This window comes from Anoplopoma fimbria, chromosome 2 (genome assembly GCF_027596085.1).
Source record: "Anoplopoma fimbria isolate UVic2021 breed Golden Eagle Sablefish chromosome 2, Afim_UVic_2022, whole genome shotgun sequence".
Classification (NCBI taxonomy): Eukaryota; Metazoa; Chordata; class Actinopteri; order Perciformes; family Anoplopomatidae; genus Anoplopoma; species Anoplopoma fimbria.
In genome coordinates this window covers 17,449,699-17,475,883 of record NC_072450.1, presented here as the reverse complement: position 1 = coordinate 17,475,883, position 26,185 = coordinate 17,449,699, and the positions used below count along the sequence as shown (strand labels likewise).

The 26,185-nt window shown below is 39.4% G+C and overlaps 1 protein-coding gene across 2 annotated transcripts; it reads left to right on the top strand.

Moving 5' to 3' along the window:
* The first annotated feature begins 183 nt into the window (after positions 1-183).
* nedd4a (NEDD4 E3 ubiquitin protein ligase a) lies at positions 184-24,829 on the top strand. 2 transcript variants are annotated; one of them, XM_054609984.1, is made up of 29 exons: positions 184-506; positions 1,378-1,451; positions 2,725-2,803; positions 2,905-2,943; positions 3,203-3,256; positions 14,736-14,786; positions 15,193-15,254; positions 15,441-15,543; positions 16,045-16,208; positions 16,303-16,420; positions 16,764-16,928; positions 17,109-17,192; positions 17,452-17,571; positions 17,710-17,979; positions 18,251-18,331; positions 18,522-18,576; positions 18,673-18,731; positions 18,901-18,966; positions 19,173-19,402; positions 20,018-20,139; positions 20,250-20,320; positions 20,404-20,499; positions 20,598-20,671; positions 20,759-20,819; positions 20,912-20,971; positions 21,081-21,188; positions 21,306-21,402; positions 21,533-21,605; positions 22,774-24,829. In XM_054609984.1, exons 1-29 carry the CDS (start codon positions 462-464, stop codon positions 22,874-22,876), a joined length of 2,784 nt encoding a protein of 927 aa, XP_054465959.1. In that variant the 5' UTR covers positions 184-461; the 3' UTR covers positions 22,877-24,829. The 2 variants fall into 2 exon arrangements, with proteins under 2 accessions (XP_054465959.1, XP_054465951.1); XM_054609976.1 differs by having other exon boundaries at positions 17,707-17,979.
* The last annotated feature ends 1,356 nt before the right edge of the window (positions 24,830-26,185 follow it).

Below are 26,185 nucleotides of genomic sequence, written 5' to 3'. Positions count from 1 at the left end.
GTGGTACACACTGAATACTTCATCACAGTGGGCATAGTCAGTGAAGGGTGTATGGTGCGTTCAGTTGCTCTTTCAGTGTAGTTGTTCTCAGTTCTCAGATTGTAGCCGCACCAGGAAGAAGGCAACAGGAGGAGGGGGAGGAAGGAGGAAACAGAAGAGGAGGAGGAGGAGGAGGAAACAGAAGAGGAGGAGGAGGAGGAAACAGAAGAGGAGGAGGAGGAAAAGTAAAAAGAAGGAGGACGATGGACACGGTTAATGACGACGGTGTCACAGCCAGCCACTAGGTCAGGTTCACGGGAGCTACCGGCGTAAACACGCAGAGGGCATAATAGAGGCAGAGTAGGAGTCTCCTGGAGGACGCTTCACTGTCTCCTCCTTCTTCTTCTTCTTCTTCTTCTTCTTCTTCTCGGCTCTCCTTGTTGCTGTCGCTCTCCGGGAGGAGGACGGGCGAGGAGGATACTATGGCTGCACTTTCCCCACAGATCCGAGGACTTCAGATAGATGAGGTAAAGTAACGCACCTCACAGCCGTGAACGAGGCGGTGCATGTGACCACGTCGTTAGCCTGCGGGCTAACTACAGCTAGCTCACACCAGGGAGCTACCAGGGTTATTACCCTGCGACATACGGAGACATGTGTTCGCTCAAACGAGGTCTTTATTGATGAAGCGTCGATTAAACCAATCAGCTCTACTTCTCAGCTCATGGTAAAGCTCTCGCTGTTCACTTTTGTCATCCAGGAAACACAACAGGCTCCTGGTCTGTTAACGCCTCTCTGTTGACCAGCGGCTGCTTCCCGTCCTCCACACACACACACACACACACACACACACACACACACACACACACACACACACACACACACACACACACACACATCGACCAAACCGTGTTGGTAACGACGTCAGGGCCCTGTAGTTGAGTCCTGTGATTGATTGCGAAATCTTCTGATGATTCACCGCCTTCACAGTCAAAGGCATAAACGAGGGTTGTGGGATATGATGGGAAATGATGCAACAATGCCAAGTATTGTCAGGATGTTACATCATCCCATAAACACTGATTGTATTTATAGGCATTTATACTGAACATGAGTTTGGTTTACTAGTCCTATTATAGTCCAGTAACCTGCTATTGATTTCTATCTGTCTGTGTGTGAGTGTGTACATATCTAGTGGAGCACACTATGGTCCTATTATTTTATTTTTTTTCATTTTGAGTTAAGCTTCTAGTTAAGGTTTCAATTGTTTATGCTTGTATTATGTCCTCATGTTGTTTGGTTTATGATTAATGTGTGACGGCAAGACTCCATCTCTGTCTTTGTGTTCGTTATCATTTTCAGAAACTCATTAGTATTATTTTTATTTTTTTATTTCAGGAAGAATCCAGAGTCCTAAAAGTGAAAGTCGTTGCTGGAATTGGGCTGGCCAAAAAAGATATACTTGGAGCCAGGTAAGCTGTAGATAGTTCATGCTGACTTGTTCTGTATAACCTATGATTAGGGCTGCGACTAACTATTGGTTTAATTATCGATTAACCTGCCTGTCTTCTCCTACATTAAACAATTCTGATATCATGAAATATATTATATATGTTTTTTCCATTCAGCAGTCCTAATAGCCAAATATATTCGGTTTACTATCACACATGACATGAAAAGCAGCAAATCCTCATAATTTGGAACCTAAAACCATCACATGTATCACTAAATGACTAATTATTTTAGCTCTACATAGATTTACAACCAGGTCATTGTTTTTCTTGATGATTTACTTAAATACATTTTTTAATTGTTGATGGTTCACAGTCATCATCTTCCTGTGCATGTGTAGTGGCCATCTGCTAGTCAGTTTGCGTCATTATCTTCAGTCGAGCTGGACAGTCAGAACTTGCATCCTCTAAACCATTGTGTAGAATGACGGGAAGGGGATGACAATCTTTTCCACAACAAACACCGTCTGCCGTCTGTCAGTGAACCATGAATCAGTTTGTGTTTCATTACTTTTTATGCAGTTTTCAAAATGGACATTCGCTGTAAAAAAAAAAAAGTATTTAGATCATTCAAACAAAAAGTTTCCTCTGGTATTTTCTTTGTAAACAGCCCTGAGTTTTGCAATGCTGGCGCTACTCCAAGAGCATGAATTGGTGATGAGTGCTGATTAGTCTACAGCATAGTGTCATCTTGTTGGGCATGTTAACTCTAAAAAGCCCAAAACAGCTCTCCAAATTTGCAAATGTAATTCTTTTAACCTTGTTTAAGGCCTTTGCTCAATGTCTACTGTATGTTTAATTATTCATGTCACAATGGAAATTGCTGTACTAGCATCACTCTAATGTAACAGCACTCACTTAATATATAACCAATGACCATTCTGCGGGCCTAAAGTGACATAAAGATTTGGTAATGGATAATGTGATGTGATTGCTGAATGTGGTTTTAATGCACGTTACAGTGCCTCAAACCATCATCAAACAACAATTACAGTCAGCGTTGAGTAGCTGGAACCATTATGTTAATGTTTCTCAGGTCTAAATGCCTGATGGGATCAGACAATGATGTAACAGGATGCAGCTCCCTCAGAAATAAAGTAGAGATTCATTGCATTAGAAAAACACACAAACCACTAATCCATAAAGAACAGGAAGTAGATCATAACTATTTCAGTCTTTATAGATGGATATCTACATCAGACGTGAATCTAATATGTGTCTCTTTGTCTGGCAGCGATCCATACACAAGACTTTCCCTCTATGACCCTATCAACGGAGAAATCACAAGTCTTCAGACTAAAACAAAAAAAAAGGTGAGCAAGAAAACATCTACACTTCATTTTACACTTCTTTTATTTGTGGACTCATATTTTATTTTGATTTTATGTCCCTCCCCATCACATGTTACATGGAGACACTGGACCCGAAATGGAACGAAGAATTCTTTTTCAAAGTAAGTGAAACTTAAAATAAATGAACATTTAAAAATGCATCTTTTTATCTCTCATGGTGTCTGAATACTTACACTCACGTGTATGTGCCAGGATATACATTTGTGACATTTTATAACATGAGTCTGGATTGATTTACTCTATGTTTAATCATATGTAACCATACATTTCTAAAAGTCATGTGTTGGCTTTGTTGACCATGGCTTTTTGTTGAACCCAGTACTTGTGCTCTTTGATAGTAAAGTCTATATTATGTTTCAGGTTGATCCCCAGAAGCATCGCCTGCTCTTGGAGGTGTTTGATGAGAACCGCCTGGTAAGTTATTTATTTATGTTCAACCTTACTTGTAATAATTTTGATAAACTCAACATTTTGGGGGGTGGATTCCAAGTGTGGAAAGGTTGGTTTACTTAAGGGCTGCAACTAATGATACTTTTCCTTATCAATTAATCTGCTGATTATTTTCTTGATTAATAGTTTGGTCTGTAAAATGTCTATAAAACCCAAAGATATTCAGATTTGCTATCACAGACAAATAAAAGCTGCAAATCATCTCATTTGAGAATGTAGAACAAGAGAATGTTTTGTATTTTTGGTTTGGAGAATTAAGATTTGAAATAATATACCAAAATAGTTGCCAATTCCTTTGATTGACAAATTGATAAATCGACTAATTGTTGCAGCTCTTGTTCACCCACAAATATTGGGTACATCTGTTTCCTGACGTGGAAAACAAAATATATGTTGTCAACCTTCACCAAAACCCATTTTTAGTGCTCATCACACAGTGTGAACAGCCAACCAATGCGTTAGTCTGGAAATGTTCTTAAAGGTGGATAACATGTCCTCCTGCAAGTCAGTTTATTATAATTGTGGAGCCAAGTGTTGTAATTACTAAATGATTCCTAAAATCCCTGGGCAGGCTCTTACATTGACAGGGCTACTGGCTCAGTAGACTGGTCTGAACAGATCTTTGATAATGATAACAAAGTATTGGAAATCAATTTTAAGAGCTACTGTACTACAGAGGGACACAATTTAATTGATAGTTGTTATGTTGATAGTTGTAACACAATCCGCATATTGGATACAACCCAAAGATGTTAAAGTTAGGAAATTGTCTCACAAATGTTTGAAAATTTTAAACGAATAGATTTGCAGAAGAGCTTTAAACAGATTGGAACTATACACAAATATTTCTTGTAACCTAATATGTGTATACCATAAAGTGAACAAAGAATTCCAACCAAAGCGATGTGTCATATTTCTTAGGATAAGGGTATGCTCCAGTCAGTGCAAGGTTGACTTTGGTTTGTGACTGCCTGATACAGCCACCCTTATTTTGCCACAACATGTTAGTTATTGTTGGAAAACTGGGAGCCCTCATTATTCAGAGCTGATAATACGGGCAAATCTGGCCATCTTAAGGGTAACCTAAGGCCTGTTGTTTACAGGTGTGGCTGCTGGTTGAAAGAGCTGTATATCAGGTTGAGTCCTGAATATCCTGTAGATGATGGAGATACTATGTGTAGTGATACGTAGCTTAATGGCTTCTGTTATGACACATGTATATAGGGTTCTTGTGTGTAGCAGCATCTCTGTAGGAACTAAAGTTTGGCTTCTTGTGTGCTGGTAGAATGAGTTTTGAACCTGCAGTGAATGTAGATCACAGTGTTCTCTCATTGATTACACAGTTGGTACACAGCAATGTTAAAGCTTTTGGGAATGTCACTTTGTAGCATGATCCCAGTCGAGCTGCTGACCCAGTTTCATGCTGGTCCGATGCACAGCAGGTCCTGAGACACCGGAGCAGCCAGACCACAGTGACAGCAGCATTGCTCTCTGAGACATGCTGCCAACTGTTCTATCTGTATGTAAACACCGTGAGTGATTTTAGTGGGAATATTGTCATGTGAGCAAACCACAATTTACTCTTTCGGAACAGTTTTATCAGTGCTTTGCTCCTAGAATACCCTATTAGCAAAGTAACGCATTCTGTACTTGGTGCGACTTACCCGGCATTTACACTCCACATAGTTTGTATTTATTGATCTGTGGTTGCATATAAAACCATATAGAAAACATTTCTGGAAACTTGGGCGATACTTGTTACTTGTTTTATTTAAGCTTCAGTAGCTTGGTATTAACGTTCCCCGCTGTAATACCCTTTTAAGCTATTTTATACTCTGTTCTGGAGCATAAAGAAGTTATAAACTTATAATGTTGGTGTTTTTAGTAGTTGAGATAGTAGTATTTTTTTGTTTTGTATCTTGCAGTTTTCTTACTGGGTTGCAGTTCTAATGAGTTTGGACTTATCTTTACCAGTCCTGTTAACCCCACTACTTCAATAACCTGTCGAAACTGGTAAAGTCTGCTCAGCGAACAAGAAGCAGCAGGTTAGATTGTCAGAAGAAGATCATGTCAGTGCACAGCTGTGTCAGCCATTTGTAACATTTGTTTCTTAGAAATCCACCATGTACAAAAAGTCACATTTCCAATTGATTCTGCACTGAACTAACAATGCTGTGCTATAAAATGGAAATCATGTGATTGGTTTGTCCCACTCCCTTTTCTCATCGTGCTTTGTTTCGTTATCTTTGTAATTCTTTATTCTTATTGGTCACAATGAAGAATAAGTACATACATACAGTCGTGTGGACTGTATATGTACGTGTGGTACACAACACATGCACATATATTCCACACAAACTTAGCTTACACTTCACTCTGTTTGTTATTGTGCTTGTAGTTTGTTGGATGTTTCTAGAACCTGTCATAATATCAAACAAACCTGGGCGTGACTGCCTCAAGTCTGCATTGTCATGCTCAAGGTAGATTTTGTGAAAGTTTGAAGGGTGTGTCTGCACTGTGAACGTGTTTCTAAGCATGTGTGTGTCACTGCTGCTCTGAGCTGCTCCGAGGAAATCCGGGAAACTTTCGAAGAAATGTTTTGTTTTGCTGTTTGTGAGTATTGTTCTCAAATATAAACTGATCATTTTTGTGAGTCACAGTTTGATCTTTCACCTACTCTCATTATTATTATTCCCCTTCTGCTGCTTGTTGAGCAGGTTAGGCTGTTTAGACGAAATGAGACTGAAGACGACTACAGCCGATAATCAAAAAACAGTGGTGTCCTTCCTGGAGACACTCACACACTCGAAGCGAAAGACAAATTCAGTATCGGACACATGCAAATCTAAGATACTTTCTAAGGTTTCCCTTCTGCTATCACATGCTGGCATGGAGATGTTTGTGCAGCAGTCTCACTTCCAGAGACGGCATGAATAGAGGGTATGCACATGACCTCACCGTATGCAGAAGTTGCCATGGTTACCCCCCCTTGAATGAATGGCCATCATGAATTCACAAGGAAAACACTGATAAAATGGTAAGGAGCTGTTGTGCTACTGACTGCAAAAAGAGATTCAGGAATAAGTTTTTAACCAAAGCTGAGGGCTAAAGAGAATAGAAGCACACTTTCCAAACCAAACACACTGTCAAGTGAAAGAAAAAGATTAAGAAAATTAAATAATGATCGAAGCTGGTCCTGAGGGTGAGATTATTTGTCCACAGACAACCAATTCAAATTAGTTTTAAATTGACCCTCCGGTTAGGAATAAATAAATAATCAGTCCCCATAGGAAGTGCAGCACAGTAATTATTATAATAAAAATACACAAAGACCAAGAGTAAAAGTAAAGAGTAAAATACACAACAGTCAGCCCAGCAGTAATTCAGTACACTTCATTATCAACTTTTTCCAGGTGGTATTTTGTTTTCCTCCAGATACCCGAAACCTTTCCACTCACGACATACATAGCATATTTGTTTTGTCACTCAGTGGTGGTGAGGGGGCTGTAAAATGTTATCAACTCGTTAGCATAACTCATTACAGTTGCTGATTGACAGAGCCATGGTCTGTCTCCTATGTCCAGCCTCTACACTCACCACACCATAGTGTTATTACACAATATGGCTTATCTCTCAAGTGTTACTGTGGGGCACAATATTTTGTATATTTGCTTTATTATTGGACTATTACACACCATACGGTATGACTTGAATATAAAAAGTGTACCAATTTTATGGCCTACGCATGACCATCAATTAAATCTGTTTTTGGCCAGATGAGTGATTGATAGCCAATCACGAGGTTTCATAGTTGTTTGTCATGTCGGTTTAAATAATAGACAGCTGCAGCAGTGAAGTGTCCTCTGATGAATCATGTCTTTATCCAGGCCGTCTCTTACTGTTACACCTTACACTGAAACTGATTTGGATGCACACTAATGCCCTGAAATAGGCCAGCCTGACGCACAATAGGCTGCCTTTAATAAATCGGACTGTCAACAGCCATGGAGAGGAAATCAGACCGGCACTGACTGTTACATGAGGTGTCGTATAACAGGTGTCATGTCACTTTCAGAGCTCGTTCTCGTCTTCTTGTGTTTTCTGTAGGCAGGCAGATAATATGTCACAGCTTACTTTATCACTGTTTAACACATGCTCTGTTTCTTTGCAAGCAAAATACTTTTGCTGAAATATTTCTTTGCCTTAGTTGTACTTTTGCTTGAAATAAGTTTGATGACTTTTCCAGTTTCCTGCACATTTTCACAGGCTACGGCGGTCTTATTGTGTGCTATGCGATTTTGCAACCCAGTCCCCAGTTTGGTACAGAATTATGTTGAAAGTCATTCCCTTTTGATTTCCTGTAATTCAATAGCAGTGGGTAAAAATATTTTTGGGGGCACAGAGCAGTAGAAACTTTAGAAGCATGCTCACAGCAGGAAGTTGAGTCTTGAGTCAGTGGCCTGAGGCAGATGTAACAGTTTACCAAACTTCAGTCTAAGATGTAACGTAGAGGGCTACCATGTTGTGTTTTTCTCCAAAGGAGTGAGCAGGAGAGAGGCGGCTGGAACAGACACGAGGTGTAAGATATTAATCTGGCTGGAACTCAGGAGGTGCCGTTAACTAGCAGCTAAGCTAAGGACATAAAGCAGGCCAGCAGTGGAAGCTCTGTCCTATAAGTTTTATTGTAATTTTGTTTTCCAAATAGGGTTTAAGCTCCTTAAAGGGGCTAACGTCTGGGATTGCTCTTGTTTCAAAGGTCGTATGTTTTGGTCATGCCTCCAAACAGAACTACTGACCTCCTCCACTGACTAAAAGCTGAGATCAGCCTGGAGAGGAATGTAGGTTGTCACCAGAGCTATTTTGGCAATGTACAGCCGCTAATGATTGTGATCACAGAGCAGAGCTCGGAGCAGTTGCTTTGCTTTCCTTTTTTCCTGCCAGCAAGTTTGATCATGCAGCTCTCACCAGCGCTGCAGGGATTAGAGAGTTAAACGAATGGCACGTCGGCTGCGCTTACATTTCGCGTCAAGGAGAAGCAGCACAGACCCTCTGTCAGAAAGCCTCAGCAGCCATGGTGAGGAAAGCGAAGTCAGTGTGTCAGCTCGTAGCCCCGCAGAGAGTCTGGCGCACAGCTCCGTCCACTTGAAGGTGACTCCACTGTCACCAGACTATGCTAATTCACAGCGGTACTCTTCAGTATTCATACCCAGGGTTAACACTGCAGGATTCAATAAGAAGAGCATTCTGCAGATCTCGCTGAAGCCCTGTGGGGAGCCGGATGGCAATATAGAGGATGGAGACCCAGGGGCCAGTGAAGGAGGAGCAGGCAATGGCTCTGACGGAGGCTCGTGCAGCAGCAGCAGCATGGCCAGTGATGCCGGGTACTGTAGCAGCAGCAGCATCTTTGAGCCAGAGGCTTCAGAAAAGCACAGGACCACCCAGGAGAGGAGTCTGCTCCGCTGCAAGTCCAAGGTCCCGTTGAGACGGTGCTCCTCCTTGGTTATATTTCCAAAGAGCCCCTGCAGCACCCCACCTGCTTCCCCAGTCAGTCCTATGGCTCTGTCTGCTCTCCCACCAGCAAGGGGGTCTCATCAGTCATCTCTACAGACCTCTGCCAGTGAATTCTCACAAGACGATGAGGAAGTGAATTGCAAAGAGTCCATTACCACGGCAGTGAGTGACCATCGTCTCCCTAAAGGAAGCTGTTCAGCCGAGTTAAGGGACACCAAACACATGGTGCAATTTAATATTCCTTTACAGGAAGAACCAAAAGGCAAAATGGAGGACAGGAGTAAAATAAGGGAACTGTCGTCAACTTTAGACAGATCGAATCGTCACTCCAGCAGCGTTCTGCTGCACTTTGCCCACCAGAGACCAATAATGTCCAGCAAGGGAGCTACAACCATGGCTACAGTCAATGTGGAATATCCTGAGGATCCTAACCCGGCCTCACCCCCCGACGGAGAACACAACCCTTGCAAAAAACTGTACCGTAGTACTTCTGCTTGTTTGTTCTCCTCAACTAAACCAACAGAAAACAAGCTCTCTTCATCAGGCAAAGGACAAGAAAGGCCTGGGAAAAACCATTGTCATCGAGCCATACAAAGGAGCTTTTCCCTGGAGGTGCCCTACGCTAACACTGGAATTTCATGTCACGTTTCAAATCCAAAACTCTGTAGCCCTCACTCTCCACATGTGCACATTCATTTGTCTCCTTGCTGCCCAGCTAAGTTGCCTAGCTCTTTAACTGATGTAAACAGAAGCCACAAAGGGAATAACGTGCAAAAGTGTCTGGTTCAAAACACCAAGGTGAGTGTCAAGTTTCTTCATTGGAACCAGCTGATGCTTGGTGTTCAACAGGAATGAGCTCAAATGCCTAAAACAGTTCACCCGAAAATCAAGAGTATATATTTTTTTCTCTAACCTGTATCGTCCGTGGAGATGTCTGCCCTCTCTAAAATTTAATGGGACTATATGACATTCTTCTTGTGGTGCTCAAAGTGCCAAATAAATGATATTGAAGATTACGCAGACATCTCCACGGCAACCAAACAATCCAGATTGAAAAATAGCACTACAGGTAAGAGGAAAAATGTCACTTTAACAATGTATTGTAGGGAAAATAACTTTCTAAGTATTTACAAGACACATAAAAGCTCTTAGGTGTAACACTGTGGAGTCACCTTTAATGTTGTTAAACCGGGTCAAGTGGATTCCACACTGGTTTGGTTTGACAGCTGACGTGACGCCACTTTGACTTCTTTCATGTACAGGGTAAAATTAAAATTGGATAGATTTTCCCGTAAAAATCTAAATAGCATGTTGAATTTATGTTAAATCTTCATCTTATAGTTGCTGCGGAAAAGGTAAACCTTCAAAAGATTTATTTTGACAGGTGGCTTCTCAATATTTTCCAGTATTTTAATATAAATGCTGAGATAATGGTGCTCTCCTTCAAGGCTATCGTCGTTCAAATCCTTAAAACTCTTGTTTACTCAGTGTCAGCCATTAGGCTCACCACAAGCTAGAGCAACATTCAGTAACTGAGAAGATCGCTACAGCTAAGTCATGCAATTAACAAGCCCAATGTGGACAAACATTCAGAGGTATTCGGTTACATTACAGTAAATCCATTTACATATTGGTTTCCAAGAAAAGCATGAATGAGAATGAAAAGTTGCCCGTCTTTCATCTAGTGATTCTGTCTGTTTGTTGGTGTGTATGAAGACATTCACAACTTTAGAATTGCCCTCCATTTTTACTATTTTGTTAGCGCTATGAGTAATCGACTTTAAGTATTTACCCGGAGCTAATTTTAGTGGTGGGGAAAAGCAGTGCCCCTTGCTGGTATAAATAAAGTGCCTCTGAAATATTCCCCTTGACTCCAGATAGTCTGGTGGTCTGTAGCACTGCCCAGTCCCGTGGATTCAATTTTAACAGCATGATACTAGAGCAGCGCACAGTCATGCCAGCCATCTGTGGATATGGTGTGTGTGGGGGGGGGGGGGGTAATGTAATGTAGGCAGGATGGGAGCGTGAGCCTTTCCCAGTAAAAGGTTGGCGCGTTCCCTTCCCTATGGGTCCTCCTGCCATGCAGTGTTTGTGATGTATCAGGTGTCAGCCCTCCACACCCTCCCACCTCTGCATTTAGCAGGTTGTCAAGTAAGGTCAACTTTTTACCTAATTAGCCAGTCCATTTACTTTTAAAGATCTAAATTTGCTTTTGTAAATCTACATTTTACTTTCTCACTTTAAAATACATGTGAAATACCAGCATCAAGTGTATTAATGTCACTTGAGCTTTGATGATCATAGTGCTTCGTGAATATTTAGTCACGTGTCACATCACACATCTCCCTTTTAAAAGTCTGCATCAAATACTGCACACCTTTGTTTACATTCTAACGGTGTCTGCCAGCTACTGAGCAACAACAATGTGATTCAGACTCAATAAGTTACTCCTAAATCAGATAACGAGAAAGCACACGTGAATAAAAACTAAAATACACGTAGCAGAAATGTAATTTTTTTTTTTAATTGTTGTGATTTTCCTGACTAAATGTGGCAAAACGAACTTTGTACTTACAAAGGACTTTCCTTTTACAGCAGCAGTCAAATTAATCACCTGATGCCTACAATCATGTTTGATATATCTACTACTAACATAAGTATGTTTTTTTTCTAATATGCAACAAAACAAAGATAAGCTGTTTAACTATATAGTTGAATGTGTCAGTTGCAGCAAGATGTGGTGTTCTTTTAAATCCCACAATGGAAATTTTTATGAAAACTTCAGGCCTACTGTTCTTATCTGAAGTGCCCTCTTAACCCCGTATACCTCATCTTACAAGTTAATGAATAACCAGTAGTAACCACATTAAACAAGGAAGAGGGGGAAAAAAAGTGACGCATCACAAAGAACCAAAATGTAGGATATGTGACACTAATTTAACTTTAATTTAATTTCTGAGTGATCAAGTTGAATATAACCTACATGTCATTATGAACTGTCCAGATTTGATCGTCTCAGCTAGTTTTGTGCAGGTTGCATTTCCCAATTCAAGCTGGAACTCTTTTAGATTCCTTCACAAGTGATAACATGTGTTTTAGAAAAGTCACTCATCCATAATGAGAGGATCCCAACAACAACTAGTTTAACTCTTAGATTTTAACTTTTAAATTGCTGGAATATAGCAGGAGACAAGAAAAATGTGACCTCTTTCATCCTTTTAACTGTTAAAATAACAAGTTTTGGTTATACACTCAAGATCAGCAAAACAAATGAGCAGTGCAGGCCATCAGACTTGGCGTTACTGCCTCCTGCTGTGACAGCAAATGGTTTCAGGTGTGGAAAACCAGCGCTTCCTCATTTCACAGCGTTGACTTAACTTTATTGAGATAATCAAGCATAGTCTCTGCAGCTCTGTCGGTCTCATGAGCGCTTTGCCAAAATATACCTTGTTTCAAACTTATTATATGAAATTGTTTCTCAGTGAACATAAGTTTCAGACACTGCTCCAATAACATCAGCTGTGTAACTCTTCAGAAGTTTAGGTTTCACAAGCTGCTGTCCACCTGTTAAAAGTAGTTTGTCGTAGCCCAGCTAAGATGGATATCACTGATCTTGCTCCACAGATGCCCAAACATGTGTCTCTAGCTGTTTGCCACAACCTCCCCCAGTACATGGTCAGCACTGCTTAATGCCACATGCTAAACTGAGTTTGATTTAGTGTCACATGAACCTGCAGGGATGCTCTTCATGGACATTCATCTATGGCTATCTCTTTATCTTCGGTATTCTTGTCATGTGTCCAAAGCAAACACTTCCTCTTTGTTAAGCTTGGCTTCGCTCCACTCTACATCCACTCGCTTTCCAAGGAAAGAGACAAGTTCACTTGATAGAAAACTCTGTTTGTTACTGATATAGAAATAACCTACTTGACTTCTGAAACCAGCAGGGACAGCCATCACTATTAGCCTGTAATTTGTTTATGCATTGCTGTTTATGGAATACTCCGTTTTAATTTGACAGAGGGATCAGTTGTCCAATTAGGCTGTAATTGTTTGTATATGGTTCAGTTTCTCATCGTCTTAGCAGACTGTTGAAAGCTATGAAGGGCTAAATATTGTTGTTTAGATGTCTAAGAGCTACAGAAGTAGTGGGTGACTGTTGCATGGCCTCCGGGCTTAAAGTGTGATATCAGAGTTAAAGTGGAGTTTAGATGACGATAGATCGGATCGGTGCCGACAGCTGAGGTGAATGTGACACTCAAATGTTATCCTGCTAGATGAGCCATAATAAGAGATTACCCACACAGTTATAATGTGGGACAGGACACTGAAGTTTAGAAATGAATTAAGTCCAATGTCTCAGTCATGAGGCTTTTTCATTTATTATAGTTTAGGGAGAGGAAACGGTGCATGACAATGCTTTAAATTAACTACTGTGTATTATGTTTACACACATACATTCATCTAAATCTCCAGTAGACTGGCTGTTAGTAAATAATACCAAAATAAACAAATTCAAACTTTTTATAATGTTTTTGTAAACAAATATAACCGCCATTAATGCCACTGGTCCCTCTTTAATAAACATCATTATTTTAGGAGACATCACTGACAGGGAAACCCTGTTCTTCTCAAAATGCACCATACCCATTGCCCACTGGAAATGGAAAGCAAATACAGCTTGCAGAATAGTAATGATAACGAATATACTTGACTTTTCAGAGCGTTGTTATTTTTCAAACAAAATGATTTATTTTCACTTTCTCAGTTGAGAGGATTTGCTTGATGTGAACTGGATATTTGTAGCCTTTTTAGACCCATGTTTGGAAAAAATAAGCAATGTAATTGTATAAACTAGAGCTTTGGGAAATTGCATTTAATCACTTTTAACAATTTTCTGACATCAAATGATTAATTGTGTCGTTGATAAAACAGTCTGCACATTAATCAATAATTATAATTAAAATAATTGTTAGCTGTAACCCTGCTTCTGTACACTTGAGATTAGTGCTGCCATTGAGTTGGATAGAATAGCTCCAACAAAATTGCAAGCAATCTTTTGTGCCTTAACTTGTTGACTTGTGTCTTTTGAGGTGTTCATTAAATAAATATCCCATAATTACCTTTTATAACTATAATGTAGTTCACATGAAAACCAGAATGGGTAAAAAAATATATATAAATTAAAAATCATTCCAAAACCATCAGTGACAACTGTGCTCGTCAAACTACTTGCGTGTAGCACGTATCTTTTCACGTGGACTTAACTGCTTTTCTTGGCTCCACTATTAGACATGCAAGGGCAGGACGAAGGAGGCCTCCATCTATATATGTTCACGTAAACACTCTATACTGCTGTTAGACAGTTTGACCTGACGCGGGTGTTAATTTGGTCACAAAGCTGGCTCCCTCAGTGCAGTGTGTGTTTGCCTTTGAGACTGTAACGACTGCTATAAAGGCATGCAGTGAACGTGTGAAGTGTTCAGAGAAAAGAAAAGTGTATCCGACAAATGCTACATTATTTGGCTCCCAGTCTCTTTAGCAATACCACAGGGAGCCATTTATTGTGGGCTGATAAACACATTCCTATCTAGGCTACATAATAAATATATATGGAAATAGATAAAGTCCACAAATGACTCGCATTGTTTCAAGTAGGAAGAGAATGCAGTGTTCTGTTAAATCTAATGATAAACGATAGTTTGTTAGATGAACTGGCTCGTGATAGATGTAGCAGACAAAGAAAAAGTCTGATGAAAAATTCCTTGTATCAGATACACACCATGTTCCACTGTGGATATTACAGTGATTCTCATTACTCGGCCAGTCCTCTGTGCCTTTGAATGTAGAAGGAGATAAAATTGTAGTGATCCTGACATCTGTGTGCGTCTCTCTCTCTCTCTCTCTCTCTCCCCCCCTCTCCCCCTGTCAGACACGTGATGACTTTCTGGGACAGGTGGACGTCCCCTTAAATCAGATACCGGTGAGTCCTTGGTTGCAGGGAAATCCTTGTTCCTTTGTATATTAATATCTGTGACTTGTTTAAGTTCAAGTAAGTTAGAATTTATTTTGTTAACTGTAGCTCTGGACCTCAATCTCACCCATGTCACCATGGAAATATATACTTGCACGCCCTTATTCTAGTGTCTGTTCCACATTGTTGTCTATCGTTTTGGAAACACAGTCCGTCATGTTTGTTATGTTCCTGCTTTTGTTTCATTATAAATACAAAACCCGCAGATAAGCCCTCATGGTACACTGCCACCATCATCAGTGTCTTTAAATATACAGCACTGTGTTAAGATACACTGCCAGGCAGTAGATTTATTCACGTGTCAAAATGTTTTGAGAATTAAAGATTTCCTTTTATTGTTTTTGTTTTTTCTCAGACAGAAAATCCTAATACAGAAAGGCCATACACATTCAAGGATTTTCTGCTTCACCCACGAAGGTTGGCATGATTTCATGGCTATTTAATCCTTTGTCTTCTCCTGTTTTACATTCCATCTTACATTTGTTAATTTGCAGGAGAAATGATAGGCCACAGTTCATACTTAATTTTTAAACATGTAGACAATATTTAATAATTTTTATTTGTCATTGTTCAAAAAATAAATTTAATCTGTTGGTTACACAGCCACAAGTCCAGAGTCAAAGGTCACCTGCGTCTCAAAATGACGTACTTGCCAAAAAACCCAGGCTCAGAAGAGGAAACGGCAGAACAGACTGAGGACACAGACGTAAGTTTGCTAGTTATTTATTCAGTAAGAAGATATCTTTTGTGTTTCTTTTTACCCGTTGATAAAACATCACCTGCAGCCTCAAGTTAACATTTTGGAGCATCATTCAAAACCGATTGCGATTTTTAGTTCCCAGTCATTGTGAAATATATGAGCCAAAAATCTACCAGGTTTTTATCCCCAAAAACTAATTGAAGGTTGTTTTTTACTTTTTCTCCCTGTGGTTTTCAATTATAGCATGTGAATCGATTGTTTATCTTCTAGCATCATCGCATATTGAAATAATTGTGTCTGGATATTGAATATCTGCACAAATCTCCATTTAACTTATAAAGCTAAATACTATGTAGAACGTTTATTTCATGCTTATTAATCTACAACCTCTGATTATTTAGATGACAAACGTCCCATTGAATTTAATAAGACTTTAGCATGGTCGCTTGGTTTCACCATAGACAACAGTTTTAACAATCGATAAAACTTTCTGTTAATGTCGATCAGCCTGGATGGGAGTTTCTGGAATCTCAGGACATGTCAGGTCCCAGACAAAGCCAGCTGCTGCCTGCTCTGCCCCCTGGCTGGGAGGAGCGGCAGGACAACCTGGGAAGAACCTTCTTTGTCAACCATGAGAGCAGAACCACACAGTGGCAACGACCCACAATCCAGTACGACTTCTCCCCTCTCACCAGCAAAGTTACATCACTTTCTTTGTTGGTGCAGTACTGATGGTGTGTGTGTGTGTGTGTCCATTCTAAACAGGGATGGCGATGTCCAAGTGCAGAGAAGACAGAACAATAATATGGATGTGGAGCAAGCTTTTATTACCCGCAGACAGATCTCTGACCCAGATGAGAACAACACACGAGAGTCTCCTGAGGTAATTTTAACACGTTTTTTAAAAATGCCTTCTAGCTGAATAAATGAGGGAAGGATGTAAAAGATGGGGGAAGTCTGTTCAGATAGCTATGCAGATGCCATGTTGAAGCCAGGTGTTGCACTGATGGTTGTAGCAGTGTATTTTTGGCTTGTCCTTTGAGGGCTTTGGCCTAAACACTTGAAGGAAATACACTTTCTAAACATGCTAACATTTAGGTTTACTATACAACAGAGAACTGTATATTTAAACTGAGTAATTAGGCAGCGCTGTTGTTTTCCAGTCTAAACTTGGATCAACCCCCCACTGAGTCCTCTGCATGATTCTCATCTGTCTCATCCTCTAGAGCTGGGAGATTATTACGGAGGACGAGTCCACCTTGTACCACAGCAATAACCAGCTCGCATCACCTCCACCTCATGGGCCTGACGAGTTCCTGCCGTTCCACGACGAGCTGAGAAACACACACTTTTCTGGGGCCACAGCTGGCGAGCTGCGCGCCTCCCAGATGGTGAGTCATTTTCTGTGCAGCATACGGTTCTGCTTACCAGAAAGTCAGAGGAGTAGAGACTCACAATGAGATTAATAGGAACCACACGCTTTCAGTGAGAGAGGGAGAAAAGTTAAAAGTATATAACATGAATGGCCAAGTGATCATTGTTGTCTTTGACATACTTCCTCTGTCCTGCAGAATCATGCTAGTAATTCAAGTCATTCCAGTCGCAGAGGAAGTTCCCAGTCTTCAACGGGGGAGGAACATCCTATTAATCCTGTGGTGGGTATTTCACTCTCTTATGAAATCTCTCCCTCCTTCTTTTTACTAAACCTGTCTTACGTCAGAATGTTGCTGTTTGTGTGGACAGACAGCAGCGTTCACGATTCACATCTGTTTTCTTTAATCTACCAGTTCCTTTTATATGGAAGTTAGGAAATAGTTTAAGTGAGTTTGTGTTTCATTGTTGGTATTGGGTTTGTTAATGAGCTTGAGGTTTTCTGTAATGATCACTGTTTTCATTGTTTATATGATTTAATAGCTCGTTCCAACCTCAGCTGGGTTGCCTCCAGGGTGGGAGGAGAAGCGAGACAGTAAAGGAAGACGCTACTTTGTTAACCACAACACTCGATCCACTTCATGGACACGACCCCTCATTCAGGTACAAAGAGTTTTATTTTATTCTTATTGATACTGATAGAGGTATGTATACAAAAGTATGTATACTGACGCTCAACTGGCACTTTTTAGAAAAATTGTTTCCATACCTCTCAATAATTAATTTCCTGTTGGACAGAAGACCACAGAGACACCACCAGCAGCAGCAGCACCAGCACCAGCAGCAGCAGCAGCAGCAGCAGCAGCAGCAGCAGCACAGAGTGGTGCAGGTGTACCCCAGAGCCAGACTCCACCCTTACCACCCATGTCCCCTGAGGACTCTCACTCTCAGCACACCCCAAGCCCCGAGGCCACCCATGATTCTGGCTCCTTGCCGGCTGGTTGGGAGGTTCGCAGCGCTCCCAGTGGAAGACCCTTTTTCATTGACCACAACACAAAGACTACTACCTGGGTGAGAAAGCAGCAGACCTCAGATGTGCTTTTACCTTCAATCACAAGTGTTTACCACTGACCTAGGGGTGCAGTTTATTTAATGACCACAAGGGGCCGGCTCCAAGAAGGCCAATAGAAATACAAATACAAAGCCAATAATTTATTTCCACTATAAGTTAGTTTTTTAAAAAAGGGTCATGTTGACAATTTAGTCTGCAGTATACCCAAAGCTGTTTCTTGTGTATTTCCTCTTTGACTGAAACACATCCTGTTTGTTTTCCTCTGAACAGGACGATCCCAGGCATCTCAAGATTCCTGTGCACATGAGGAAGAGACCCTCACTCGACCCATCTGATCTCGGTCCTCTGCCGGTAAATTCAGCAGTTACAGAATATCAGTAACAAATCAAATTGAAAGACACTTATCAACTTAAGGCTTAAGATTTCAGGCAAAAACCATATATGCGACTTGTAATACATAATCAGAGCAGATAGTACTGTCTGTTTTATTTAATAGTCTAAAGCAAACATATTTAGAATGTGTAACTTTCTTTCTTCCTAGCCTGGTTGGGAAGAGAGGATCCACACTGATGGGAGGATATTCTACATAGATCACAGTGCGTATGACATTTAATTCTAAGATTACATCTTGGACTAAACAATATGTAGGTTTCCATGTTAATGAATGACCTCTGATGTATTATGTTTCACAGACACTAAGAACACACAATGGGATGATCCCAGACTGCAGAACTCAGCTATAACCGGACCAGTGAGTATAGATTATATTTGACTGATTATTATTCAGTAATATGATATTAGAACACAATAAAAATATTAATTTTTTATAGTCTATAGTATATATATATATCCTTGACTACAGTGCAGGTCATAAATTTAAGGAGGATTTGTCACTGAAGGCTGCCCTTTGTTGATTCTAGGCAGTGCCTTATTCCAGAGATTATAAACAGAAGTACGACTACTTCCGGAAGAAGCTGAAGAAACCGGTAAGTGTCCTCAAAGAGCAACTGTAACTGTTGATCCTTTATAACTTCCTCTACCTTGCAAATACTTGATTCTAATAAGGACTGGCTGTTGCTGGTGTTGCTTTAACCACTAATATCAGTTTGTCACTTTCATATATGCTGTATTCATTCAGCCTGTAGATGATCATAAACTCTCCTCTTAATGAAAGCAATAAATTTCTGCGTAGGCTGACATCCCAAACCGCTTTGAGTTGAAACTGAGGCGCAATGCAGTGCTGGAGGACTCATACCGACGCATCCTGTCAGTGAAGAGGGCAGACCTGCTGAAGGCACGACTGTGGGTGGAGTTTGAAGGAGAAAAAGGACTGGACTATGGTGGTGTGGCCAGGGAGTGGTTCTTCCTCATGTCCAAGGAGATGTTCAACCCGTACTACGGACTGTTTGAGTATTCTGCCACGTGAGTCCAAACATTTACTCTGTTTAAGCCTCCTCTAATGGTCTTATACATCATTAAGATGTGCTTTGACAAGACATCAAATACAGTCTTGTATTGCAGCACAGCTATTCAAATTAAGAGGAACATGTACTGGTGCTCTGATATATATGAAGGAACATTCAGGACAGATGTTCTGCCTCTTGGTCTGGAAAGTCCAGGGAAATATGTGAAAATACTGTCTTAAAAACATACACATAATATATCTCTGCTCATATTGTGCAGCCACATACTCTAGGTATGTGATTTTTGGAAGGATACATTTATGTTTACAAAGTGTCACGGGCCACATTAAGATTCGAATTGCTCATCTTCTTTCACTGTCTTACAATATGTGGCCTGGAAAAGTTTTTGAATGGAAAATGAGCAGTTAGTGCTATTTACATAACTTGTGATGAGCATCAATGAAAATACAAGCGTCATGTCAATATCCCCATACAATCACATGATTCTATTTCTTATAATAGCAGCAATTTAAGAATACACATAAACAAGCTGTAATCATGTTTTGGCAGAAACCAGGACAGCTGATTTAGCAAAAGATTTATTCCTGCTCATATTTTGTGATTTGTCTTTCAGAGACAACTACACACTGCAGATTAACCCTAACTCAGGTTTATGTAATGAGGACCACCTGACCTACTTCAAGTTCATCGGGCGCGTGGCAGGCATGGCGGTGTATCACGGCAAACTGCTCGACGGTGAGTTCAACTTGAATATACGTTGTCAAAGGTCCTAGAGGAGATCAAATGGATTAGAGCAAATGTTGTGATTTTATAGATCCTGACATTTTTATTTGTGTCCTTCAAAGCTTTCTTCATTCGGCCTTTCTACAAGATGATGCTGCAGAAGCAGATCACTCTTCAGGACATGGAGTCTGTTGTGAGTGTTACATGTTTCCACTGCAAATAATTAGGTGAATCAGGTATTCTCGAAGATATTTATTTTGCGTGTTGTCTTTTCAGGACAGTGAATATTTCAACTCCTTGAAGTGGATTTTGGACAACGACCCGACAGACTTGGATTTGAGGTTTACGATTGATGAAGAGCTGTTTGGACAGGTGTGTTCAAACATAATGTCTTTGCCTCGACAACTTTTAACTTGTGATAACTGGTTAACTTTGTAATTTGCATTATATATTTTCTTCTTCCTGTTCAGACTCACCAGCATGAACTGAAGCCGGGCGGCGCTGATATTGTCATCACTAATGACAACAAGAAGGAATACATCCAGTAAGAAAGAGAAAAAAAAAAATTCTCATCATCTTCAAAGCGTTGAAATTATTGTTTGATGCTAATCGGCTGTGTTTTGTTTGACAGTCTGGTGATGCAGTGGAGGTTTGTGAACAGGATACAGAAGCAGATGACTGCCTTCAAAGAGGTAACAACTTATTTAAGACATTTTTTGTAACATGGTAGACACCATTAAACAGTATAAAGTACAAAGAAAAACTTCATATTTTTGTGTTTTAGGGATTCTTTGAGTTGATACCCCAAGATGTGATCAAGATCTTTGATGAGAATGAGCTCGAGGTGAGTTTTCAGTCTGTCAGATGTGCTGAAATTAACAATCAGGTTAAATGTAGATTTACTCCGGACTTATTAATAATGATGTGTCCACCTGCCGTCTTCTCCTCATCAGCTGCTCATGTGTGGTCTTGGAGATGTGGATGTGAATGACTGGAGAGAGAACACCAAGTACAAGAACAGCTACTGCTCCAACCACGTTGTTATGCAGTGGTTTTGGAAAGTAAGTAACTTTCCATGCCTGCAGCCATCAAGCTGAGCTGTGGACCTTTCAGAGTTTATTCTCCTTTAAAGAAGAGCTCTGTATTTGTTATTTATTTGTACATCTGTTTGTGTTTAGACGGTGCTGTTGATGGATGCAGAGAAGCGAATCAGGCTCTTACAGTTTGTGACAGGAACTTCAAGGGTCCCAATGAATGGCTTTGCTGAACTCTATGGTGAGACAACACTTTTTATTACTGCATCGTTGGGAGAAGAGATTCACTCTTGTAGTTTATTTTGTAAATTATTTCCAATTAAAATCAAGTTGTATGTGTTTGTCTAATGTTTGATGTGTTTGCTTTCCAGGGTCCAACGGACCACAGCTGTTCACCATCGAGCAGTGGGGAACACGTGATAAACTCCCTCGAGCCCACACATGGTGAGCACCTCACTCAGATTTTTCCGTTAATATTTTCCGACATTATTTAGGCTGAAGCAGATTGTGCCAAAAAACGAATTGCTTACATTGCTTTGTGATCTCTTTGCTCCCAATTGTTGTTTATGTTTATTAGTGAGGTTTGTAGTGAGACCAGAGATTTCAGTTCAGTTTGGAGGAATGTCTCCACTCTTGATAATAATATGGGCATTGAAGTTTAAAAAACTATATATTTTGGGGCTTCAGGAGCGCCACAAGGATGTCCTGCCATAATATGGCATCTTGGGTTGTCCTTGACCAAAGAAACTCTTAGTCACCAAACACTCTTACGATTTTGTAGATAAATCGATCGACAGATCTGTAAAACTGAGTTTCTCCATAAAGAATCACACATTTTTTGTGACAACAAGAGTTGTGCTCATACATTTCTTGGAAACAAGTCATTCAGCATGAAGAAGCATAAAAAATTACTAATCGACATAAGTAAATCTAAGACTAAAGCCACTGATTAGTTGACTTATGTACTAAGAGGGTGCCGCCCTTATGCCATCATTACTTACCAGCCCTGATTAACACATGACATTAAACACATGAACATTGTGCATTGCTTTCTTTATTTAAGCTTACACTAAGGTTTCGTGTGGCAATGATTATGAATTAATGAATGAATAATAATCATAAAAAAAGGACTGCTAAAAAATAATGTATTTAATGGAGCATATAGTAGGTTGAAGCCCTCTAGTGGCTGGATACAGTCATAGCTCTCACTCTGCTGAATACAGTCATTAGGCTCAGAGAGACACCTCACTATTAAAGGAAGAGCTCCACTGATTTCTAAATGTCATAGTTAATGTTTTAGTCAGACTTAAGTTGCATTATGGGAAGGGAAGGATCTAGGGGTTTTGTAGCTTCACGCCTTCCAGGGACTTAAAGTCAGAATATTTCTGCCACTGTTGCACCACATTTGACCATTACTTAGTTAATCTATCTCTGGAAAGTCCCTTATACTTATGTAGGTGCACTAGTTTATCACTGGACTGTCTCTTAAGAATATGAATGAACAAATAACAGCTGCAGTTGATTCCTGTAAATGTTTATTTTGTATGACTTGCCGGTGAATTAGATTTTTCCCTTGTTTTCCCTCATTGTCTTTTACTTTCACCTCGTAAAGCTTCAACCGACTGGACCTGCCTCCTTATGAGTCCTTTGAGGAGCTGAGGGAGAAACTCCACATCGCCATTGAGAATGCACAGGGCTTCGATGGGGTGGATTAGAGCTTGTGCTGACATTACTTCATGATATGGAGAAGACGTTGATGAGAAAAACATGCTGTGCAAGAGATTCATGTCTTAACCTGCCAGCTGTGTGACAGATGAAGGACAGTCACACAACCTTCACTTTGGTCCTCTGTTGAGCCACATGTGGAGAAAAGACATTCAACCTGGACTGACGGGGTTATTTAATCACTTTTCATCTTCTGAAGTTTACAAAGCAAAAATGCAAAGCTGTATACTGTATACAAAAACATCAAACCCTAAAAAAAAAAAAATCATTTCTGCTGAGAAAACGTTATGCTCTGATTCTCACATCAGGTACTTTTGAGATTTTGTCTTTACGTTGTAGTTGGTGGGAAATAATTTAGGTTGTGTTGCTCCTTAACTAAATCCCTTAACTTGTTGTTGTAGGCAGCAACGTGTCTGACATTTTTATCGGCAAAACCTGAATGATCAATTGCCAATTCAAACTAATTGAAATATATTTTTTCCTATCTTTTAATTCTATACATAATTATACATTTTTCATTCCATCAAACTAGAATTACTGATGCAAATCCCAAACATATGCACCTCAAAAGCATTAGTAGCAGAAAATGTGCAAGTTATATAAAAGTTGTAGCCACTACACTTAAGGAAAGTGTATTATTTAATTATTTTAGTAGTGATCTACCAATAACAGGACCAGTAAAAGGCTTAACTAATTATACAGTAGTTTGTAACTGACTACATGCAGTGTTAGATTGTGCTGAATTACTATGCATAATTGTACATATTGACAAGTGATCATTGAATATCACCTTGTTTTTTTTTGTTAATCAGTCAATACATAAATACACTGTAAATACAAAGTTATATTTGCCTTCTACAAAATTATAAAGCATTTATTGTTAAAACTGTTCACTCGACATTGTGAAATTGGCAAAAAACGGTTATTGGTGAATCTCTACATTAATACATATTTGTCTTTTATGATTGATCAGTACCCACTCATACTCAAGTTCACAATACTAACAGTTTGTGTATCAGAGAAATAAACAAATGTATTTACACATAGTATCCGACAGACTAACCTTAACACACACTTTGCATACAGTTTGTTAGAATTTTATTTTGTTGCCTTTTGTCAATGAGTGATATTCTGTTTTCCTCTACTCATCATGTTTGTGTAATTGCAGCACGGTGCTCTATTTTTGAGTCCAACTTTAAAAAATGTTTTGTTGGTTGTCAAATTATGTACAGAATTTGTCTGTTTTCAGATTGAGTAATCACTTGTTAATACCTTTGTAGGAAAGTAACTGTTCTTCAGCAGTAGTTTTAACATTTTCTGAATGGCAAAACGTGTTTACACTACCTGCCATGTTTACAGGTCATTGATAAAAGAAGATATCGTGGGCTGGCTCTTGTCTCTGACAACACAATTTTATACCTTATGCTTTTATACAGTGAAGCACTTTGTTAATATCAATGAGTCTTACTTCTGAACTGTCTGTATCTTTGCCAATCTGTCACCTGCAGACTGCTTGAATCGCTCTTTAAGAAAATGAATCTTATGCTTCAAGTGCACGTGTTTAAATGTTTACATGTGAACTTTGCTGAAAATAAGCACATTCTCGTCTTTCACTTATATTTAAAGTTAAATACAGAGGCCTTCGTTTGTAATGTATTGTAGATTTTGATTGTTAATGTTTTAATCTCTAGATGGAAGTACTGTTATAGCTATTGTCTACTGAAGAATAATGAATAGATTAACACTTAACTTCTGATATATCAAATTTTCTTATTATAGAATTTATTAAAACACCTATAAGTGCATTACAACATACATACATGCAACATATATACAACAGTTAAAAGGGTTTAATGAACTGTAGCTGTGTAATCCACATTTGATGACATACAGCACACCAAATTCAATATAGATATATTTGAAAAATAAAGAAATATGAAAACAATTATCCAGTGTCTTCACGTCTAACTTTCCCACTGATGTGCATTTTTTTTCTTCTTCTTCTTCTTCTCATTGCAGTCTTTCACCACTGCTTTGAGGCTAATCTGACAACTGTATTCTAAGACATCAAAGGCAATGATGCAGTGATCTTAACTTAAAATGCATACACTTAGCTTTTAATGATTTTGCACAGCTCTTAGTAACGCTTTACTTTAACTTTTTACAATACAAACACTGCATACATGGTTTGTAACACACTATACTGTAGTATTAAGCAGATCTAAGTGTTTATTCATGTATTTGTCAACAGCTATAACTCCTGGGGTACCTACCCATAAGTGAAAAAGCTACAATAAACACCGGTAATATATCTACGTCTTCATTTGAAATTTAAAAGTTATAATTGCTGACTAAATCTGTACCTTATTAAACACTTTTTAGTGTGTTATAAATGTTAATGTACTCCTTACAAATGTTAAATAGTATGGTTATAGTGTTAACCAGTTTTCTGTATTTCTAAACAACTACCACATGGAAAACATGATTTGCAGACCGTTTAACACCAGTACAAGAAATTGACTGCAGAATTCACCTGAGAGTCGTCTCACATTCTTTCTGTTGTTTTGGATAATAACAGGAGTAAGACTATGTCAAAGTACGAAACATGTGACTCTCTTGTCAGTGTGAAGTCACATGTAAAAAGAAACACCAGGCTGGTAACCTACAAAGTGAGGAGAAGAAGCAGCTGTGACGTAGGAATGTCTGAGTGTTATCAGATGAGGGACAATAGCAGTCCAACTAAGCAATATCGAAGTTGGATGTCATTCATAAACATATTGAAAGTCTATATTACAGCAGTTGATTGAACATCTATGATCTGTTGTAAAGGGCACTAAAAGACAGATACAGAGCAGTAAACAAATTGCCTAAAACATGTAGTTGATTTTGTTTTCAGATTTGTGTGTTTGTAACTGCAGGTGAGGGCTTATGACATGACGCACTGTCACTATGTGTTTTTGATGATTGTATGAAGAGTTTTCGAGGACACATCCTGGAGCGAATCGAAAATGTCCATTTTGGTGTTAGTCTCACCAATTCTCAAAACGGGGCTTTTGAGTTCTAACAAGACATAAATAAAGGAAAAATATAGTCTATTTTAACTGTTTTTTCTAGGATTTTACGTAATGAATACTGTTGACATTTTATTTTTGAGAACTGACACTGATATCTTGCTTCCATTATTCCGGTCATTTCTTAAATTCAGTCTTTAGATTAGTTGTTTCTCTTTTGGGTGGCACAGATGATATAACCAGATTTTTTTTGGTTTGAACAGACGTAAAGTATGTGTTTGTAGTACT

Coding starts and splice junctions, on each gene's coding strand:
- nedd4a (XM_054609976.1), top strand. CDS start 462: ATGGCTGCACTTTCCCCACAGATCCGAGGACTTCAGATAGATGAG. Junction 15,544..16,044: donor AACAGACTGAGGACACAGAC/GTAAGTTTGCTA, acceptor AATGTCGATCAG/CCTGGATGGGAGTTTCTGGA. Junction 19,403..20,017: donor CTGTTTGAGTATTCTGCCAC/GTGAGTCCAAAC, acceptor TTTGTCTTTCAG/AGACAACTACACACTGCAGA.